Source organism: Eleutherodactylus coqui, chromosome 5 (genome assembly GCF_035609145.1).
Source record: "Eleutherodactylus coqui strain aEleCoq1 chromosome 5, aEleCoq1.hap1, whole genome shotgun sequence".
Taxonomy (NCBI): Eukaryota; Metazoa; Chordata; class Amphibia; order Anura; family Eleutherodactylidae; genus Eleutherodactylus; species Eleutherodactylus coqui.
In genome coordinates, this window is record NC_089841.1 from 254,989,763 (window position 1) to 255,009,753 (window position 19,991).

Genomic DNA, 19,991 nt, shown 5'->3' on the forward strand with positions numbered 1-19,991 from the left:
ACGGCCGAGATACTCACGTGTGTGCTGTGAGACGCACAAATCCCGCATGAATATACACCGGGTCTTTTGGACAGGGTCATACACAGGAGCAGCGTTCTATCTCTTCACGCTCCTCGGAACACCGCCTATTGATCTCAATGGGACCTTTAATGCCTCGCATGCCGCGTGATGTGTGTGTGGGAGCGGTGCCAGGTTTCTCATTGAAATCAATCCTCTATGACGCATGAAACTGGCGCAAGAGGAACGGAATTTCACAGATGCAATGCCCTTTGGCCTGAAAATCGCATGGGCCCTGATTTTAATGAAGTTGTGATGTCATACGGTTGTGATGTCATCTGTCACACGTGTGATACTGAAATCCGACTTATTAACAAAAGCCTGTCCTGTTCTAAAAGGGCTCCCGTGTTACACGTATCCGCACAATATAAGCCCTACGGCCCGCAGTCTGAATCCGGCCCCCCATGTGATTTTATGTGGCCCCCTACGAGGGTCGGACACAGAGGGGCCGGCTCTCCACTGTCCCCAAAGGACCCAGCTGGTGCTTGGCAGAGGGGGCGAGGCCGGTACAGGGATTGGGGGCCATCTTGAAATCTGAGCTCTGGCGCGCCTCCACCCTGCACAGGTGACGGCTCAGCTCTGACCCCCTACCCCTTTAGCTCGGGACTAAAGAGGCAGAAGAGGAGAAACCTGTCATAGTGCGGAGAGCGGCGCCGCCGTGTAAGAAGGAGTTACATGTAGGGGTCATTCACAGCGGCGGTCCGTGAAATATACAGCGTCATTGATGAGGGGAACTAAGATAGGACGGCGCTGTCCAGCGCCGCGATTGAGCGCAGGTCTGAGAGGCTCCACTGAAAACAATGGGAGCCTCTGACAGCGTTTAGCGCTGAGAGCGCAGCATTAAACGCTAAACAAAGCCGCTGTGGGAGGGGCTTAATAGGTCATTTTCTCCCGTAATATGCGTGTAAATATACATATGAAAACCGCACGTCTGAATACCCCAATGTAAATACATGTGTAATACGGAGCGCAAATCCACCCGCGTGAGCGCGCCCTTATAGCCGGCCTCTGAAGGCGCCCAGAAGGGCTTTTATTTACCAGCGGTTTTTTTAACGCTGTGATATCACTGCGTTTTTTTCCAATGGGACCTTCGTAATGTTAAAATCGCAGGTTTGTGCTTTTTACGTTTTTTGTGTGATGCGATTTTAACATTAGAAAGTCCCACTGAAAAAAGGCAGAGATATCGCAGCGTTAAAAAAAAACGCTGATTGATAAAAGCCCTTACGCGCTGTGGCCCCGGTGAGGAGGTCTCTGGCGCCCCCCGGTGTATACTAGATGGTACTGACAGAGGCTGTAAATAAACCCCTCATGGATGTCTATTAACTCCTCCAGAGAAACACTAATAACAAGCCCAGAACGTGAGGGTCGGCAGCCCGGGGTCCGTCCCCGCTGGTGTACACTGGGCTGCGGCGTCCATAGCGCGCCCTCAGCAAATAGTGGAACTCTGCTGCCCTCTGCTGACCGCAGCAGAGACAAGCCAAGTGACGTCACGCATCTTGCTGGACTCGAGGCTTGGGATGCAAAGCGCAGTGCTTTACGGCACACGTACTGAAAAACACGGCCTTCACGGCATCATTTTGCATTGCCGTCTACTCGTCCGCTATGTGGTTTACGGCAGCATGCCGGAGTCCTTGCTTAGTCCTGGGGTTGTGAGCAGGTGAGGTCGGTGATGTTTGCTGGATTCCAAGGACTTCTGAGTCTAGTGACAGGCGGAGCTACAGGAGTAACCGGTCTTCTGCTGTTTCCTCTGTCTTGTATTTTGGTTTTGGTGATAGTTATGCTTATTTGAGGAGTTAAAAGGAAAAATTGTTATTTTGTTAACCCCTTACTGACCGCAGAACGCCTTCTTACCGACCTCCCTAATGGGCTACAGACCTCTTTCTCAGGCGGTGGCTCGGCTGACTGCTGACCGCCCGGCTCCTGCTCTAAAGCCGCCACGGCTGTGAGAGTTACCATTGCAAACACTTGCGGATCCCCAGTCATTAAGGAGTTAATGGCTAAATTATTTTCTTGTGGTAAAAAGTTCTTAGGGTTGCGATGAAGCCGTCCCTCCGCTCGTGGGCGCTGCGTCGCGTCCCTCCGCTCGTGGGCGCTGCGTCGCGTCCCTCCGCTCGTGGGCGCTGCGTCGCGTCCCTCCGCTCGTGGGCGCTGCGTCGCGTCCCTCCGCTCGTGGGCGCTGCGTCGCTTCCCTCCGCTCGTGGGCGCTGCGTCGCTTCCCTCCGCTCGTGGGCGCTGCGTCGCTTCCCTCCGCTCGTGGGCGCTGCGTCGCGTCCCTCCGCTCGTGGGCGCTGCGTCGCGTCCCTCCGCTCGTGGGCGCTGCGTCGCGTCCCTCCGCTCGTGGGCGCTGCGTCGCGTCCCTCCGCTCGTGGGCGCTGCGTCGCTTCCCTCCGCTCGTGGGCGCTGCGTCGCTTCCCTCCGCTCGTGGGCGCTGCGTCGCTTCCCTCCGCTCGTGGGCGCTGCGTCGCTTCCCTCCGCTCGTGGGCGCTGCGTCGCGTCCCTCCGCTCGTGGGCGCTGCGTCGCGTCCCACGCAGAGATAAATCATTTATTTAGCAGGATTGTTTGGTTCTCTGAAGTGACAAATGAGAACGATCAGCCAACGAGCCAGCGATGGTTTCCACGCTGCAGGAAATGAACGATAAGCGAATCCTCGTCGGCCGCGTTCACGCTCAGCGATTGTCCTTCAAATGCGACCGATCTGGCAGTGTTTTCCTAGTTCCGTGTACGGGCACCCCAAGGAGGCAGCAGGCGCGGTGGGAAATTTGGCGCTGACGTTTCTCGCGTTTCTCCCTACAGGGTCAGTTCGGTTCTTCAGCGAGATGTTAAGCAGTTCGGTAAACAGTTCCTCTTTGACCGGAAGGAAGAAACCTGCTGGAACTCGGATCAGGTACAGACATGGCGGATTGTGACCCAGACGTGTGCTGCCGGCCGCCGCATACATATATACGTGGAGGCGACAGGAGAGAAGTCAGGAGTGTCATCAGCGCTCTACGAACAGCTCCTGCGCAGCGTGTGGCCTGCACGCTGCCATGTTCGGGGGCCAATGACGTCACTGCTGGCTCGCTCTCCTGCAGCTGGTTTATACAGCAGATACATCGCTGGCGCGTTCAAACGAGAATCCTTCAGCCATTCTCTGAGAGCGACCGTACGAACCGACCGATAAGTGAACGAGCCGACGATTTTTTCTGCCTGTGTACAATGAACAGCGAACAGAAAGCGAACGGTTCTCATTCGTCGTTGACTTGTGTTAAGACCGAACGATGATCGTTCAATTTCCCTCATCTGAGCGATAATCGTTCCGTCTGAAGGCGGCTTTGCTATAAGCCCTATTCCGAAAATAAGTCCAATTTGCATTTAAAACAAAAACCGCACATCATCCCCTAACAGCGCCGTCCACTCCGCCGCTCGTCTCCCCAGCAGCTCCCGCAGACTTGCTTGTAGTTTTCAGTCAGTGCTTCCTGGTTTGGAGGTTCAAAATCCCCTCCTCCAGTAAACGCTGGCTGTGATTGGCTGAGCCGCGGCGCTCGATGAACCAGTCACAGCTATTTAATGCAGTGAATCTTTGCACGTTTTCTGCATCAAGAATTGATACATTATTTCATTTTTTTCCACAATGCAGATTTCAGAATTTGCGCCCAGAACGGTCGGTCTGTATGAACTTTGGTGCGTTTTACACTGCAGTCATCGTAAGGCTAATAGGTTACTGAACACACATCGGAATCCGAGCCGGAAATATTCCATTTAAATCAGACCCTCGACTTATAGGGGGTTTCCAGACTAAACTATTGATGACATATATTCAGGGTAAGTCACCAGTAGCAGAACAGGCGGTCCAACACCCCATCGATCAGCTGTTGGCAGGGGGCTACTGAGCGCCAGAACTGCACTGTCACGGCAAGAGCAGTCCTACTCCCCTGAGTCAGACCGAGCTTGTAATACAAGTCCCGACCACTACACATTGTACAGCGCTCTACTAGTTGCGACACACCATGGCAGATCATGTCGGACTGCCACCAATCTTCATGACCTGTCCTGAGGATACATCATCTATAGTTTAGTCTCAGGAAACCCCTTTCTAAGCTTCTTTAACCCGTGGTAGTGTTGTGGGGGAACTAGACACTTGGGGCAAAGCTTCCTTGCAGGATACAGTTTATCGCTGAGGATCAAGTAGCGGGATACTTCATGATCCGCTTGACTTCAGGAAATTTTTCTAACTAAAAGGTAATGTTCAAAGTGGAGAAGCCCTTAACGCTTCATAATGTAGTTATGTCATGGAGGCTGTATGCAGCGCGATCGGGGGTCGATCTCACTCCACACGATGTAGGTGTTGGCTGCAGCCGCAGTCAGCGCTCATGCTGACCACCGCTGACCCCACTCCTATCCCCCATGATGAGATTGCTGTGTGCTGTTCAGTTGCCATGGCAGCTGGGGCCTTCTGAAAGCGCTACCATTGCAGATTGCCTCTGAGGCCATGCCTGTCAGATGGCGGTACAATGGGAGCTAAACAAAAAAAGAGTAAAAATTACTGGAAAAAAAGTTTTATTAATTAAAAAAAAAAATAGAAGAAAATGAAAGTTTAAAAAAAAAAACCAAAAACCCTTTTCCACATTTATAATAAAAAATCAAAGTAAAAAAACTTATTTGGAATCACTGCATCCATAAACGTGCGATCTATCAAAGTAACACATGGCGAACGTCAGGGGAAAAAAATACACAACGTCAGAATTGCGCTTTGTTTTTGTTTTTTTTTGTCACAATGTCTGCCAGAAAAAATGAATAAAAAGCCATATATACCCCAAAATGGTACTGACAGAAACTACAGAGCGTCCCGCTAAAAATGACGCACATAACCGCCCCGGAAATGGAAACTTTACGGCTGTCAGAAGATGGCGGCAGAAAATAATTATTTGTATTCACTGATATTTGTTAAAGTGATACAACAACAAAAGCATGAAGTCAGAATGGCAGTCATCGCGCCGAGCCGTAGAATGACGTTATCGTGTTGTGTGTGCGCCGTAGAAACAAGACCCGTCCCAAAGATGGCGGAATTGCACCTTTTTTTCCCAGTTTCACTCCACTTAGAATTTTTTTTTTTTTTACTATGTTATATTTTACATTAAATGGCATCAAAAATAAAACTCATCCCACTAAGAATAACCTGCAGACCGCTACTCAGGGGGATAAATAAAAGTTATCATTTTTTTGAAAGTGGGGAGGAAAAAAAGCTGTCTGCGTCCTTAAGGTTAATGAAGCGGCTTCTGCTCGCTGTCCTGGCGACCAGAGTCCACGGTATTGATAACGTGTCTGTTTTCCCGCTCTAGGGCTCCTCCCAGTGGATTGCATTGGAATTCCCTCACAAGGTCTGCGTATCAGAAATCCACCTCCAGTTCCAGGGTGGCTTCTCCAGCCGGAGCTGCGTGCTGCAAGGTGAGGACAGCGACGGCCCTGACATAAATGGAAGCACAATGCATTCAGCCGGGTTTTTAACTCCTTAGTGATTTTCGCCATAAGGACGCAACAACTTTTTGGGGATTTTCATCTCCTATTTTCAAAAGCCGTAACTTTTTTTTATTTTTCCGTCAAGTGGTTTTTTGTTTTTGTTTTGTTTTTTTGAGTGGCAAACTGGTTTTTATTGGTACCATTTTTGGGTGCATATAATGTATTTATTGTATTGTTTTATTAGTTTTTTTGAGGACGGAGAAAAAACATCAATTCTGACTTTTTAAAAAATTTTTACAGCGTAAATCATGCAGCATTACAATGATACCAATTGTTCATTTTTTTCCCACTAAAAACCATTTTATTTATTTATTTATTTTTTAAACCTTTTTTTTTTTTTTTACATCGTTGCAATCAGTCATGTAACTTTTTTTTCTCTATGGATGGATCTCTTTGAGGGCTTGTTTTTTTTTGCATGATAAGCTGTAATTTATATTAGTACTAGAGATGAACGAGCATCGCTCTTCTCGAGTAACTGCATTCTCGTCCGAGCAGGCTCGGGGGGGACAGTGAGAGAGCCTGCTCAGCCAAGAATGCAGTTACTTGAGAAGAGCGATGCTTGCTCGAGTAACTGCCTTATCCAAGCGTGCTCACTCATCTCTAATTAGTACCATTTTGGGGTACTCAGGGATTTATGATCACTTCTATTGTGTTTTTTTTATTTTTTGCTATGCAGGATAAATAGTGTGTCCGCTTTATTGTACATGTCGTTACAGATATGAGGATACCAAATAAGTGGGATTTTTAAAATTATTTTTATATAAACAGGAAAAGGGTTTTGTTTTTTTTGTTATATATTTTTATTACGTGTTAAATTATTATTTTTTTTTCCTACACTTTTTTTTTTTTTCTTTATGTCCCTGTAGGGGGCCTGAACCATAATATCTCTGCGAGGTGTTATAATGCATTGCAGGATTTCTGTACTGCAGTGCATTATCACTCACAATAGCGATCGCAGGCCATGGCGGGCCCTGATACCAGTGTAAGGCGTCCTGGTTGCCATGGCCACCCATCGTTCGTCCCCCTGTAAACCCTTTACATGCCGTGATGTACATCGATCGCAGCACATAAGTGGTTGAGATCGGCGATCAGTATTCTCATCTATCCCCGCTGCTGCAGTGGCAGACCAGCTGCCCATCACAGCCGACTCCCGCCACGGGATGGCTCGGGCTCTCTTCTGATCTTGCGCCATCCACAGGACGTATGTTGTGTTGCATTAACCACCACCCTGCCAGGATGTAAACTTGCGTCCTGTGGTTTTAAGGGGTAATACTAGACAAAAGAATCTAATTTTTCATTTTTTTTTGTTTTCCTGCTTTACAGGATGCCTCAAAGAAGGCGACTTGGTGAAGATTGCAGAATTTTACCCAGAAGATAACAACGCCCTTCAGATATCCTTTGCTTGCAGTAATGGCTCCACCGCCGGCCTCCCTTCTTCCTACGAACACGTATTGCGGTGACATCTTTATTCAGATGATTAATGGCCGTGATCTCCCTCACGGTGGATTTGACTTCATTTGCACTTTGTACGGCACGAGGCCTGTTCTGTTCTGGATGGGAAATACTTTGTGCCTGACCGATGTAACGTGCCATGCACTGCATTAAAGGGGGCATCCTGTGCTGAAGACCCCCCAGTGAATGGCAGGTTACATGTTGCCCCGTGTGTTCCTTCTGCCGTTGAGTGGTCTACTGTATAACCGCCATTACTGGTCGCTCCAGTTGCTTCCCTTCTATGGCGCTGCTTGACGTCTTGTATTCGGCGCCCAGCAGAGCCTATGGAAATGGTTGGCAACTTCCGTTTCTCCTGTGTAAATGGAAATGACAGAAGTCGTCTGTTTCTGTAGGTATCGTAGTAATGGATGACTAGCTGTTCACATCCTGACATCGTATACACTAATAAAATGTACGCCCTTACTCCAAGGCCTTATGCACACGGCAGAGACGGCCATGGTCCCCCATCTGCGTTCAGACTGATATATATGGGCTCTGCACACTGCATGTCCTCTCCTCCATCCAAACGGACTAGAACAGGACATGCCACTATTTTTTTCTTCCGTGTGAAAAGTTGTGCCTGTAAGTAGCCTAATAGACTATGATTGGGCCGCGTGCTGTCTGTGGACAAAAATATGGAAACATACGAAATGCATGCCTTACGTTACTTGGGATTATAAATCATATTTCAATAAGACATGTAGAGACCGATATTAAGTGGAGGTAATATGACACAGATGCTGCTGGGCAACAAGGCTGCATTGCTCAGGGGTTTGAGCACTCAGCTGTTACCAGCTGGATCCCAAAGCCACCCAGAGCAGGGCAAGAGGTGAAGTCAACACAAATTTGTCGGGATAGCTCTCAGCCAAGCAGGGTACAAAAGGACAGCTCAGCACTAATGATTAAATCCCATGCATTTTGTATGGTGCTTCCATATTTTCATCCACCCCTTTATATCTACAACTCACAGTCGGAAAGTACAGCCGCGTGCCTCTGGCTGTCGGGTATGGCCACACAAGGGCGGTTACGTAGGGGTGTGTGGCTTCTGCGGTTTTTAAATTAATAGTTAAAAGTCTGCCTGATTTTGTGTGCTGACATTGTTAATGGCCGCGCTATTTTGCAATTAAAACTGATTATTTGCAAAATCGCATGCTTGTAGGATGCATTTAGACGGGCGAGAGTGAGTCACACCCGATATTCTTGGGCACGACTCGCATCGCACAGCACAGTTTTTCGTCTCACTCAATGAGTTGTATTGTCAGACGTCTCACAACGCACAATACCCCATATTCTCGTCTGTATGAATGCACCCTGAGGCCTCCCTCACACAGACATTTGCAGAAACGCAGCGTTTTTCAATGCAATGGAGCATTGTAAACGCTGCGTTTACTGCAGATTCCGCCCGGTTTCAGCAGCACATAAAAAAAAAAAAATCAATACTCGCCTAGCTAGTGAAGTCGCTGTCTTTGGCGCCGCTGTCAGGTCCTTGTGAAGCCGTCTGATTGGCTTAATGCATGAATGGCTGTGATTGGCCGCATCCAGTGTCGGCTGTGATTGGCTGAGTGGCCTGTCACTCAGCAGCGTTCAGCAATCTCTCGTTGGAGGTGGGGATTTCAAGTCCCCGTCACCAGAGAAAAAGTTCCCCTGCTGGCTGACAAGTCCCGAGAGCGCCGCCACGGATAGTGACATCACCTGCAAGGGGAGTATTGATTTTTTTTTTTTTGACTCCGTGTAGCTAGGGCGTTTAGTGCTGCCCAAAGCGCGGTACCAAGTTGTGCCGTGTTTTCGGTAGCGCTGAAACCGCTGCCCATTCATTTCAATGGGCAACGCAGGGCTGAAAACGGCCAAAAATAGAACATGCATCGCTGTAAAGGCGCAGCGTTGAAGACGCTGCATTTTCAGCCTTGTGTGAGCAGCCCCATTGAAATGAATGGCAGCCTTGTACAGTGTTTAGCGCTGTACAAAAACGCCTGTGTGAGGGAGGCCTTGCGTAGCTGCTACGGACTCCAGCAATGGTGCTGGCAGCTGTCCTCTGATCACCACGCAGCATCTGAGCAGTATGTCCATCTTCATGGCTTTTATTTACCCTTAAACTACCAGCTATTTTTCGGGTTTTGTGTTTTTTCATCCTTCCCTGTCCAGTCATCACGTAGCCCAATGACAGCTTGTTTGTTGCGGATGGGTTATATTCTATAGGGGCTCCCACACACTTGCGTTTTTCTAACACGATTGTCAATGAGACTTTCTGATGTTAAAAACGCATCACACAAAAATTGCAAAGCACCAACTTGTGATGCGTTTTTAACATTTGAAAGTCCCATTGACAGTTGTGTTAAAAAAAAAAACCACAGCGTTAACCCCTTAAGGACATCACCTATTTTGGGCTTAAGGACGCAACGATTTTTGGCGTATTTTCATCTCCATTTTTCAAAAAAAAGCCATAACTTTATTTTTCCGTCGATGCGGCTTGTTTTTTGCGTGGCGAGCTGTAGTTTTTATTGGTACCATTTTTGGGTACATAGACTATATTGTAAAACTTTTAGTATTTTTTTTATGATCGTAGGGAGAGAAAACACATCAATTCTGCCATAGATTTGGGGGGTTTTCTTTTAAAGCGTTAATTATGCAGCATAAATGACACTATTATTTTTTTTCTGCGGGGCCGGTACGATGACAAGGATACCAAAATACTTATTTATTTTTTTTAGGTTTTTCCACTTTTCTGCAACAAAAACCCTTTTTTGGAATTTTTTTTTTCTAAATCGCTGCATTGAAAGTCCTATAACTTTTGTTTTTATTTTTCCATTGACGGAATAGAAAAATGATCATACATCATACCACTGATGATCGCTTTGATAGGGGATTACAGGACTTCTCTCCTGCAATGCCTTATCACTTCTTACAGCGATCATAGGCAGTGGTAATACAGGATGCCTGTTGGTGGCGTCCTGTTATCATGGCAACCAGCCGGGCTCTCTCTGATTTACATCGCTCTCCCTCTGTTGCAGTGGGAGGCCAGCTATCAGTGACAGCCGACTCCCGCTGCCGGTTAGCGCAAGATTTCTTCTGATCTTGCGCCATCCCCATGACATAAGGGCACGTCCAGTTGCGGGAAGTACCCTGCTGCCAGTAAGTACCCTTACGTCATCTGGAGAGAAGGGGTTAATGATGCTGCCTTTTTTTTCTTTTCCCCTTTTCTTCCCCCCCGCCCTTTTAAAAAATCGTAACTCCTTTATTTATCCATCGACATCGCTGCATGAGGGCTTGTTATTTTGCGGGATGAGTTGTATTTTTCAATGGTTAATGTCCTGAAAAACTTTTACAAAATTCTAAAGTGGAGTAAAATGAAAAAAAAAACAATGTTCCGCCATCTTTCAGTGCGTCTTGTTTCTACGGCGCACAAACTGCAACAAAAAAGACATGATAACCTTATTCTGTGGGTCGATTACTACGATACCAAACTTGTATAGTTGTTTTTTCTTTTTTGCTGTGCTACTTTTTATTTTTTTGCAATTATTTTCTGCCGTCATCTTCTGCGCGCAATAACTTTTTTTTCCGTCGAGGTAGTTGTGCGAGGGCTCATTTTTTGGGGGATGTCCTGTAGTTTACGTTGGTGGCACTCCAGAATACATCTGACTTTTTTCTGGGAAACAGGGTGACTGAAAAAGTTCATTTCTGGCGTTCTTTTTATTTATTTTTTTGGACGACGTTCACTGTACGGGGTAAATAATGCGCTACTCTGTGGCCGATTGCAGCTATTGCCCATGGGTGTCAGCTGTAATAAACAGCTGACGCCTACACTGCATGAAGAGAGGTTGCCCCATGATCTCTCTTCATACGTAACCCCACGCTGCAGGACATCTATGTACGTCCTGGAGTGGGAAGGGGTTAACAAGATGCCAGTGTGTGGGAGCGCTCATAGTACCCTTTAATATCCCATAACAACACATTGAAAAATTTTACACGGGGTGAAATGGGAAAAAAGCAATTGCAAGATTTTTTTTTTCACTGTGCAGTAAAATTGACACAAGACTCCGCTCACGGATTATTTTTTTTCTTATTTTATTAATATCTACTACTTTTTATAAATCCCTCTTCAGCCTCAGTCAGACGGGCATTTTTTGCTGCGCATGTTTTTTGCGTTTACGATTCGCATCTATTAGAACCAATGCTTTTTAATGGCAGCGGTCACATGTCCGATTTTTACCTGCACAAAAAATTTGCACCGTTAAAAAAATAGTTGTGTTTTGCAATTCGCTGTCCCAACTGTGGCATCAGATTCTTTGGATGTGAAACCCCTTGATGCAGCCCCATTGACAACATGCAGAAAAGGTTGCGGTCCTCTGCCACAGCTGTGACAGTTGTGGCTGAGGATTCCTTCATCTCCACAGGGAGTCTCCTCATCACTGAACACTGTGACAGCACTGTCACAGTGTTCAGTGATAAGGGGACTCCCCGCAGGGATGAAGAATTCCCCTCTCACAGCAGTGGCACAGGAGCACAATGCTATCCCATTAAATTCAAGATGCTGGCAGCCCCCACAGTGATTTTCAGGGAAGGGCTTTGGAGTGCAATAATGCTCAGCCATTCAGCCAAAGCTTTCACAGTGTTCAGTGATGAGAGGACTCCCCACCGAGATGAAGAAATCCTCCAGGGGTTTCACATCCAAGGAATTCCCTGCTGCAGCTATCACACCGCGCCCAAGTGCGATTTATCTTTAATTTTTATTAGGAGATGGATTGACACATGAAGTGATATAATTTATGTATATGTTTGTTTTGTTATAGTTGTTTTTTTTCTTTTCTTTTTTTTTAATTTTAAATTTTATTTGACTTAATTTTACATTATTTTTTTCACAATTGCAGTCTGTTGTATTTTTAATGTCATCTATTTAAAACCATTAACCCCCTGGAATTAATAAATGGCAGTCCAGCGAGCCTTTATCAGAAGACCCTCGACTTCCTTAGCAGTTACCGCCACCTTGTAATTGCATCGTGGAAGGCCAATGATGAGTCGGTGGGGAGACTTGGTCTGATGGCTCATGTCGTGGTCAGGGTTGACGGCACGTGTAAGCTAGCTTAGATTGTGGCTGTCTGTAGCAGGTTTGGCTGTCTAGCCTGGTGCATACCCATTAGCCACCTTCTCTGTGTCAGTTTATCATGGCCACCATAGTAACGGAGACCCTTTGTTTTCTGTCTCTTAGAGGAAGGGATACTGGCAGATAATATCCTTTTTTGGGGGACAGAAAACAAAGTTCTCAGATTAGTTTTAGCAAAAGCGCCTAGTTTTCGGCTTAATTTGTGTCTTTCGCTCATGTATTCTTCCTTAACTTCTGGGCTGCACAGGTTTGATGTTCCAGAGCATTGTGCCGAAAAGCTGCGTCTTTGCTTTCCGAACAGTACAGATTTCTTTGGGAGGATTGTGGTTTACCACCTTGATGTGCTGGGCTGCAAGAACTGAAACTGCAGTACAGTCAACCAATGGGTATGGCAATGTGGAATGAAAACTGTCGAACCAAGTGTGCCGCACCTCAGAGCCATCGAACCAACGGTGCAGCGTCTGGCTGGAGTGCCACGGGTACAGTGAACAGAGAGACCAGATAAACCGTATCAAGGTCTGTTCCACTTGGACCTGTCTACTGAAGAATGCCAGAACCTTGTACACTAAAGGATCTAAGGGTGCCTTTACACGGGACAACTGTTGGGCACATAACTGCCTCACAGCCGTCCCACGGACTACTGACAGGAGCGATGGTTGTTCGAGTGAATGGAGACGGAGTGGCTCAGGATCGTTCTGACCGCCGATTTCCATTCATAGCAAACAATAGGCGCTCAAGAAGTGAGCGGCTCCTTACACGGCCCAAATGTCGCTTCGCTTTTAGTTCTGCTAAAAACCAAGGCATTCCAACAGGTCAGCAATTCCTCATTCAGCATCCTGTAGGCGGCCGATAATCTCCCCTAGTGTAAAGGTATCTTACCCCAAAAACAAGCATTGCCTCTTGATGTGGCATTACCCTGTAATCCACAGCTACATGTTTCATTCACCGCCGACTCGTCAACTACACGGCCACAATGTTATATAGTGCACCACATTATAATACGTTTACATTAAAAGGATCCAAAAGTTCTGTGGAAGTTCCCATGTTCTTTACTACAGGGTTAAAGAGGTTTTTGTCAACTTCGTTTCTTGACATGGCCTAGGATCTGGATTGGTAGGGGAATGACTGCTGGGACCTGCACAGATCCTAAGGGTGGGCTACTTATAGTGCTGAAGCTGCATTGAGAAGAAAAGGCGACCAATGGCCACGACTAATGAAACCATTGGATGTCTACTCGGGTTTGGGGCGTCACTCTAGTTAATTAGAGCTGTTGGATGTGATTGGCTTCAGTATAGGGTGCTGTTCAATAGGTATCAAAGGGTTAGAGAAGTAATGGTAACGGCATTCCAGTGGCATAATAGTATACATTGTAAACGGAGCATATGTGTCATAAAAATGATAACGTGCGCTCATTAATCCATTTCTATTTTCTAGATAGATATAGTCGGTATTATAATGAACCCATAGTTGCCTTGTGGCTGCCCCCAAATCATACAATTTTGGGGTTAAGTTTGCATACCCCCCCCCCCCCATTCCGCCCTTGTGAGTTCTACCCCTTCATGGGTGTTCCAAACTGATTAACAACTGCAATACATGCGGTAGCCCATGAAACACATGTGATTGGTAATCTGTTAATCATATATAGACAAAGGATCTGAATATCCTCCACTGTATGACAGATTTTGGGGCAGGTGCTAATACACTGGTCATTTACAGTGTACTTACTCTCAAGGTCCTGCGAGTATAAGCTTTGGTGGAGGTGACTGGTAGTGTAGGAATAGGACTAGATGAATTCTTGGGGTATGTTCACACGGGAGGATTCCCTGGGGATTTTCTGTGTAGATTGTCCTTATAGAAAATCTGCAGCATTTACAGCAGCATGAATGGGATTTTCAGAATCTCGTTTGCAGGTTGTGGGGACCCAAAATCTGTGAAGAATTAACTGCACTTTCTCGACTAGAAGACTCACTTTTCATCTGAAGCGCCGCTGTGTTTGCTCACCAGAAGAGCTTTGTGTGACTGTGTGCTGCAGAGAGTAGTGATTTACCTGTAGCTCCTCCGTCGCTGGACCCCACTGCCAGACATCTTATTCCACCGCTGCTGATGGTCTCAGGAGGGCTGCAGTAAGTTCCACTGATTATAGCCGCAGCCCCCCAAATAACCACACTCACAGAATATACATTCCTGCATTGTTTTCAGTTACTAGTCAGTAAATATACAAATGGTAAAATGGAACAATACCTGTGCAGCGCCACCTATTGGAAGACAGTATTCCTGCAAGTCAATGTCAGACTTTTTCTAAGTGCTCTCCCTAGGGGCAGCCTCACCCGGGAGAGAAACTCACGCAAGACTTGTGTGTTGTGAGAAGCACAAACCTTGTGCGACTATGAACCCATTCTTTACATGTGCGGTGCAAGAAGAATGTGTGGCATGTCCTATCTCTTTACGTTCCTTGGAACACATCGTCCAATGATTTCAATAGGAACGTTGATGCATTGCATGGCTCTAGTCTGGCATGTGATGTGCGTGCATAGAAATCAATGAAAAACACATCCGTGTGAAACTTGCATGAGAGGTTCAGCATTTCAAAGATGTGAGCCCTCTTGCCTGAAAATCGTCTTGCATCCGCAGGTAAATTGCACGTTCTAGAATGCAGTATTGTGCTGGGTCTCTTGGCCTGATATCGTCAAGGAGAACCAATACCCTTGCTGAGCCATGTATATAGGCCTTTCAGCAGCCAAGCCAGAATCCTGCTGCACGCTGATGAGCAATCACCCCGAAACAGCTGTCTGTATGTGGCTCTCTGGTCCTTCTGGGGAAGAGTCTGGCTTTGGCCCATAATGCCCAGTCATTGTTATAAGACTTGTTTAATGATGTAAAATGCTGTGTTTTGTGAACGGATGTGTGCGAGCGGCCTAAGTTATGAGAACTCTGCGTTTAAATTTTTTTAAAATGCATGGATTTTATCTGTGTGACAAATTAAAAGTATTTCTGTGGAAATACTATTGATGCCGACCGATCAGCTGTGCGGGCACATGTTGTCATTAAAATCAATGAGAGCGGTGGCTGCAGTTACAAGCTCCGGCCACTACATGGAAGGTCAGCATGTTATTGCAGCATTGATAGGATGCGCCTGCACCGCTGATCAGTCGTGGTCCCGAGTGATGGACCCCAGCCAATCAACTGTTGACAACACGTCATCAATAGTATTTCCACGGAAAACCCCTTTAAACATATTGGCTGGTTTTATTTTTCTACAAATAAGTGTAAACCTCTAGTTTTAGCCATCTGTATAGATATACAAAGACGAAAGCCCTGACTCACTGACTTGCCACTCATTCTCCAACTTCCCGATGTCGTACAAACATGAAATTTGGCACAAGCATTGATTGTCATAAATAGGAAAAGCTAATGGGGTCCCAACTCGATTATTCAATTCTAGCGCAAAAGAACTAGCGTCCAAATATTACATACGGAATCTAATTCTGTCACTTGAAATTTGGCATGAGCATTGATTGTGTCATAAATGGGAAAAGCTAATGGGTCCCAACTCCATTATTCAATTCTAAGCCCAAAAGAATTAGCGTCCAAATTTTACGTATGGAATCTAATTCTCTCACTTCCTGATGTCATTTTATATGAAGGATACGTCGCATGGTTACCTCCACGTGGTGTTTCCTGGGTAACGCAAAGAACCATGCAAAATGGTGAACATATTTTTTTCCTCAGTATCTCTAAAGTAACCACGACTTCATAAGATTTTCCGTGTGAACACCAGATAAACACCAGTACCAAATTAACTCGGGCGACGCCGGGTATATCAGCTAGTTATCTAATAAGAACAAGACATTGTGTAAAACCATTACAGAATTATTTTATGCTTTTAAAAATAAAGTATTTATCAGGGAAGAAAGTGAGTTTAAATCCCATTTAGTATTTTCTTACAAACTATACATAAACCTGACTTTAACACCTGATTTCCATGTATCATTATGTGATAAACCTGCCGCTGGGAGAGCCGAGAAATGTCAAAGGTTTTTTTCTTCAAGTTTTATGTAAATTTAATTTGGTGTGTAATAAGTTTCTAATACTTGTCACTTAAGATCTTTTCTTGCTGTAAGTTAATGGAAGCAGCTGTACATCTATTAGGAGGCTGAAACCCGAACCTGGTGCTCCGCTGCCCATGCAGACGCCCCGCTACACAACGGCTCTGGCCACACTGGCTCTGGCAGCCTGCCACTAGCGCTTCCTGTACTTTTGACTTCAAAAAATGCAGATTCTGCAGCGCTACTCCTGCTGTCACTTTCCCTAAGAGCAACCATAAGTCGTTGTGCTCCATCTAGAGCTGTAGAAACTGGGCCTTGTGCAGCCATCATGTCTGCTATGAACACTAATGTGAACAGCCTCACATGCCGCTGTGGCAGTTGGAGGCGATCAGGACCGACTTTCAGCCTCTTGAATGCAATCAGAGATCTTAGAAAGAACAAAGGAACATTAAGTATTACAGAATTGCTTACAGGGTTTTCCAGGCAGCACCCGCTGTCAGTGCCAACCTACACCGGGGTTGGAGCGTAAGCCAAGGCTCGACCCTGTGTAGCAACTAGCACTCGTAATTGCATGCACAGATCTCATTGAAATGAATGGGAGCTGCACTTGTAATTGCAGGCTGGGGCCCCATGGATTACAACGAGAGCTGTGCCTGCACTTACGATTGTCGACCACTACCCGTAGGAGGTTATCACGGGAGGGGGCGAGTTCCCCTTCAATGGAAGTGTTCAGAGACTGGACAATTATCTGTCTGGGATGATTTAGTGATTCCTGCACTGAGCAGGGGGTTGGACCCGATGACCCTGGAGGTTCCTTCCAACTCTACCATTCTATAATTCACTACACAGGTCAGGGGGAGCAACTTCCGCTCCGACCCCGGGGTAGCCCAGCTGTAAAAGCAGTCGCTGCCTGTAAACCACCTTAAACTCAATTTACATAGAACTGGACTGGATGAGGACATTTCCAAAATGCACACCTATTAATAAGCGATGCTCCGAGGTTAAAACCAACATGTCCTATCTTTTGGTGTTCCAACAGAACACATCGCCCATTGTTTTCAATAGGACTATGAAAGCTGTGCGATCCACATGCAAGTGCGATGTGATGTTTCCCATTGAAATCAACGTGCCTGAGGATCGCAATTTCACAGAAGTGACGCCAGGCAGTTTTGAATGAAAAACACTTTGTGTCTGCATGTACAATACACGTTGGCAAGTGCGTTATCGTCCATGTTAATGTAGGCTAAGGGTATGTTCACACATAGCGGATCCGCATTACAATCCACAGTATACTCTGCGCTGCGGATTTTTTGCCACTGATCTCCAGCAGATCTCACCCTTTCAGTTGAGGGGATGAAGTCCTCTGGGGATCTGTGGCAAATCCTGCTGCACAATCCGTACCAATTGTGCGGTTTTGCTGTGGATTTCCCGCTGTGTGAACGTTCCCTATTGTACGTTATTCACAGCTCTGGTAGCATTTCTTGCGGCTCTTGATTACCTTTGCAATCAGATTTTACATAATGTGATAATTCATATCACATAATTAATTCCTGTCATTTTAGAGGGATACATTCAAATATCCAAGGTCAAACATGGGAGATCACTGAGCTAGCAGCCATGTGAGAGGACCCCAGTACAGAAACATTGAGTAGATTATTTATTCCACAACGGACTTACGGGGTGCCAAGACTGATCACGGTCATGATGTTGCCTCTACATACTAGTGTTGGAGCATGTATTACCGGGGCTTTCCAGGCAGCGCTCGCTGTGATACATCGGGGTTGGCACTCACTGAAATCAATGGAATCTGTGCTGGTAATTGCAGGCTGGGGTCCCATTGATTTTAATGAGAACTGCAATCAAGAGCGCCGTCCGCTACACAGGAGTAGGAGCCGGGCTTCCGCTCCAACATTGGTGTATCCCAGCAGCGCTGCATGCGAAACCCCTGATAAGATCTTGAATTGAAGAGAACCTGTCGCCCCTCATCCTATCTCTATATTAGTAAAAACTTGCATTCTCCATCTAACAATTCTGGAGCCTCTTTTCTTAGAACGCTGGTTGTGCTGTTCCTCTGTTGTTCCTCCTGAGTATTTATGAATGGCTTGGCAGTTGGATGATACCATTCCCCCAGAGGTGTATCCCTACATTGATACGGTCAGCTCTGATTGTACCGGGTCAGTTCTTATTCACACGACCATATATATGTTATTTAGCTGCGTCCGAAAATCGCGCCCATCTGAAGCATTGGATTCCAATGTATTCATTCAGAGGAGCGATTTTTAGCTGCGTAAAAAAAAAAAATGGGCCGGCGAAAATAGAACATCGGCTGCTGGTTTTAGTCGCCAATTTTATACGCTGCGTCCAAAGATAGGCCCTGCCTTGCCCTATCTTTGGCCGAGATACGCTGGAAGCTCCCATAGACTCCTATGGGAGCTGGAAAAAAAAAGGGATTCTTTAGCTGCATCCAACGCCGGGAAAATAAGACAGCTGGCTCTGTTTAAGCCTTATTAGTCATTCCGAGGATTTCTGCTGATTGAGGGATTTCCACGCTGCAGCCTATTTTTTTGCCGATACGCTGCAGTTGCCTGTGTGAACGGCAGAAAATATGCAGCTAAAGATCAGGAGTTGATTGCGGCTATTCTTCATTCGTGTGATTTTATGGCGCGTAAGTTAAACGCAAAGGGTCGTGTGAAAGAGCCCTCAGTCTGCAGAGACACACAGCTGGTAACGCCCACTTGTCAAATTACTCATCAGTATTTAGGAGCAATAGCAGAGGAACAACAGTTCTCAGAAAACAGCTTTATAGGGGGGAGTACAAGTCTTCAGTAAAACGGGCACGTCCGGAGGGGTGACCTCTAACTGTAATGGTTCAGGAGGTGATAAGTGGCCTACAGTATATAGAAGCTGATGATGTCATGCAATGTTTGCTCCGTACTGTAACCCTACAGGCTCACTAATGCTGGAGATTCTAGTTCCCACTCACACAGGCCCGAAACCTTCCTGGTTGGGCAAGGCACATGTACAAAGGAAAATGGCAACGATCCTCCAAGCAGAATATACAGCGGGGGTTTCTCCTCGTTCTCTGAAGCCGTTTTGTTCAGGTTGGATTATTTCTCTGCAAAGAAGCTTAAATGAAGTTCTTGAAGCTTTCTTACAATCCAGAGTTCATTTAGCATTGTCCATTGTGCGCTGCAGAAACTGCCCGTGTCCGTCAGCCGTAGATGGACCAGCTGGCTCCACGTCTTCTCGCTTCGGCCCGTCACGATTGGCTCTGAAACAGTTTCAGGATGTGATTTTCGATTACCTGTTGAACTAAAGAGGAAAAAAAAACTCTTAAAACATTACATAAAACCGTACCGACTACAGCGGACGATAATGAAATGTGGGTTATATGAGGTCATGGATCCACAAAAACCTTGGATGTGTAATAAAATATAACCTTTATTAGTAAAACATAAAGAAAAATATTAAAATAGCGACAAACGGGGTTAAAAAATGTAGATAATTATACAAAAAAGTTCCCACCAGCAAATTATAACCCATAAATATAACATAAATACACAAGTGCTACAATGGCAGCCTAAGGGGTTAATTACGCTCCCTGCTTATATTAACATCACTGGACATAAGTTAAGGTCCTCAGCGAATGATAATTAATGCAGCAGGGTGTAAACCTACGTCCTGTGGGCTCAGAAGAGAGCCCGTGCCATGCCGCAGCGGGAGCCGGCTATGACTGAAGACATGAGAACATCAATGCCTGCTCTCAACCACTTATATGCCACGACAAAAGTACATTGGGTCT

The 19,991-nt window shown here is 46.1% G+C and overlaps 2 protein-coding genes across 5 annotated transcripts in view; one reads left to right on the forward strand and one right to left on the reverse strand.

The window, feature by feature from the left end:
- Positions 1–1,585: 1,585 nt before the first annotated feature.
- NR2C2AP (nuclear receptor 2C2 associated protein) lies at positions 1,586–13,179 on the forward strand. The gene is made up of 5 exons (XM_066604535.1): positions 1,586–1,714; positions 2,852–2,942; positions 5,377–5,482; positions 6,878–6,945; positions 12,389–13,179. Exons 1-5 carry the CDS (start codon positions 1,677–1,679, stop codon positions 12,503–12,505), a joined length of 420 nt encoding a protein of 139 aa, XP_066460632.1. The 5' UTR covers positions 1,586–1,676; the 3' UTR covers positions 12,506–13,179.
- A 2,834-nt stretch (positions 13,180–16,013) lies between these two features.
- The window catches only part of RFXANK (regulatory factor X associated ankyrin containing protein), a 30,795-nt gene continuing 26,817 nt past the window's right edge, over positions 16,014–19,991 (reverse strand). For all 4 annotated transcript variants that reach the window (XM_066604533.1, XM_066604530.1, XM_066604531.1 and 1 more), the window contains one exon: positions 16,014–19,501. In XM_066604533.1, the coding sequence (XP_066460630.1) occupies positions 19,449–19,501 (53 nt within the window). In that variant the 3' untranslated portion in view covers positions 16,014–19,448. The remainder of the gene's footprint in view (positions 19,502–19,991) is intronic.

Excerpts from the sequence above, each read along its gene's own strand:
- NR2C2AP (XM_066604535.1), top strand. The coding sequence starts at position 1,677 with ATGCCGGAGTCCTTGCTTAGTCCTGGGGTTGTGAGCAG. Across the intron at positions 1,715-2,851 it reads AGTCCTGGGGTTGTGAGCAG|GGTCAGTTCGGTTCTTCAGC; the intron begins GTGAGGTCGGTG and ends TTCTCCCTACAG. Across the intron at positions 2,943-5,376 it reads CCTGCTGGAACTCGGATCAG|GGCTCCTCCCAGTGGATTGC; the intron begins GTACAGACATGG and ends TTCCCGCTCTAG.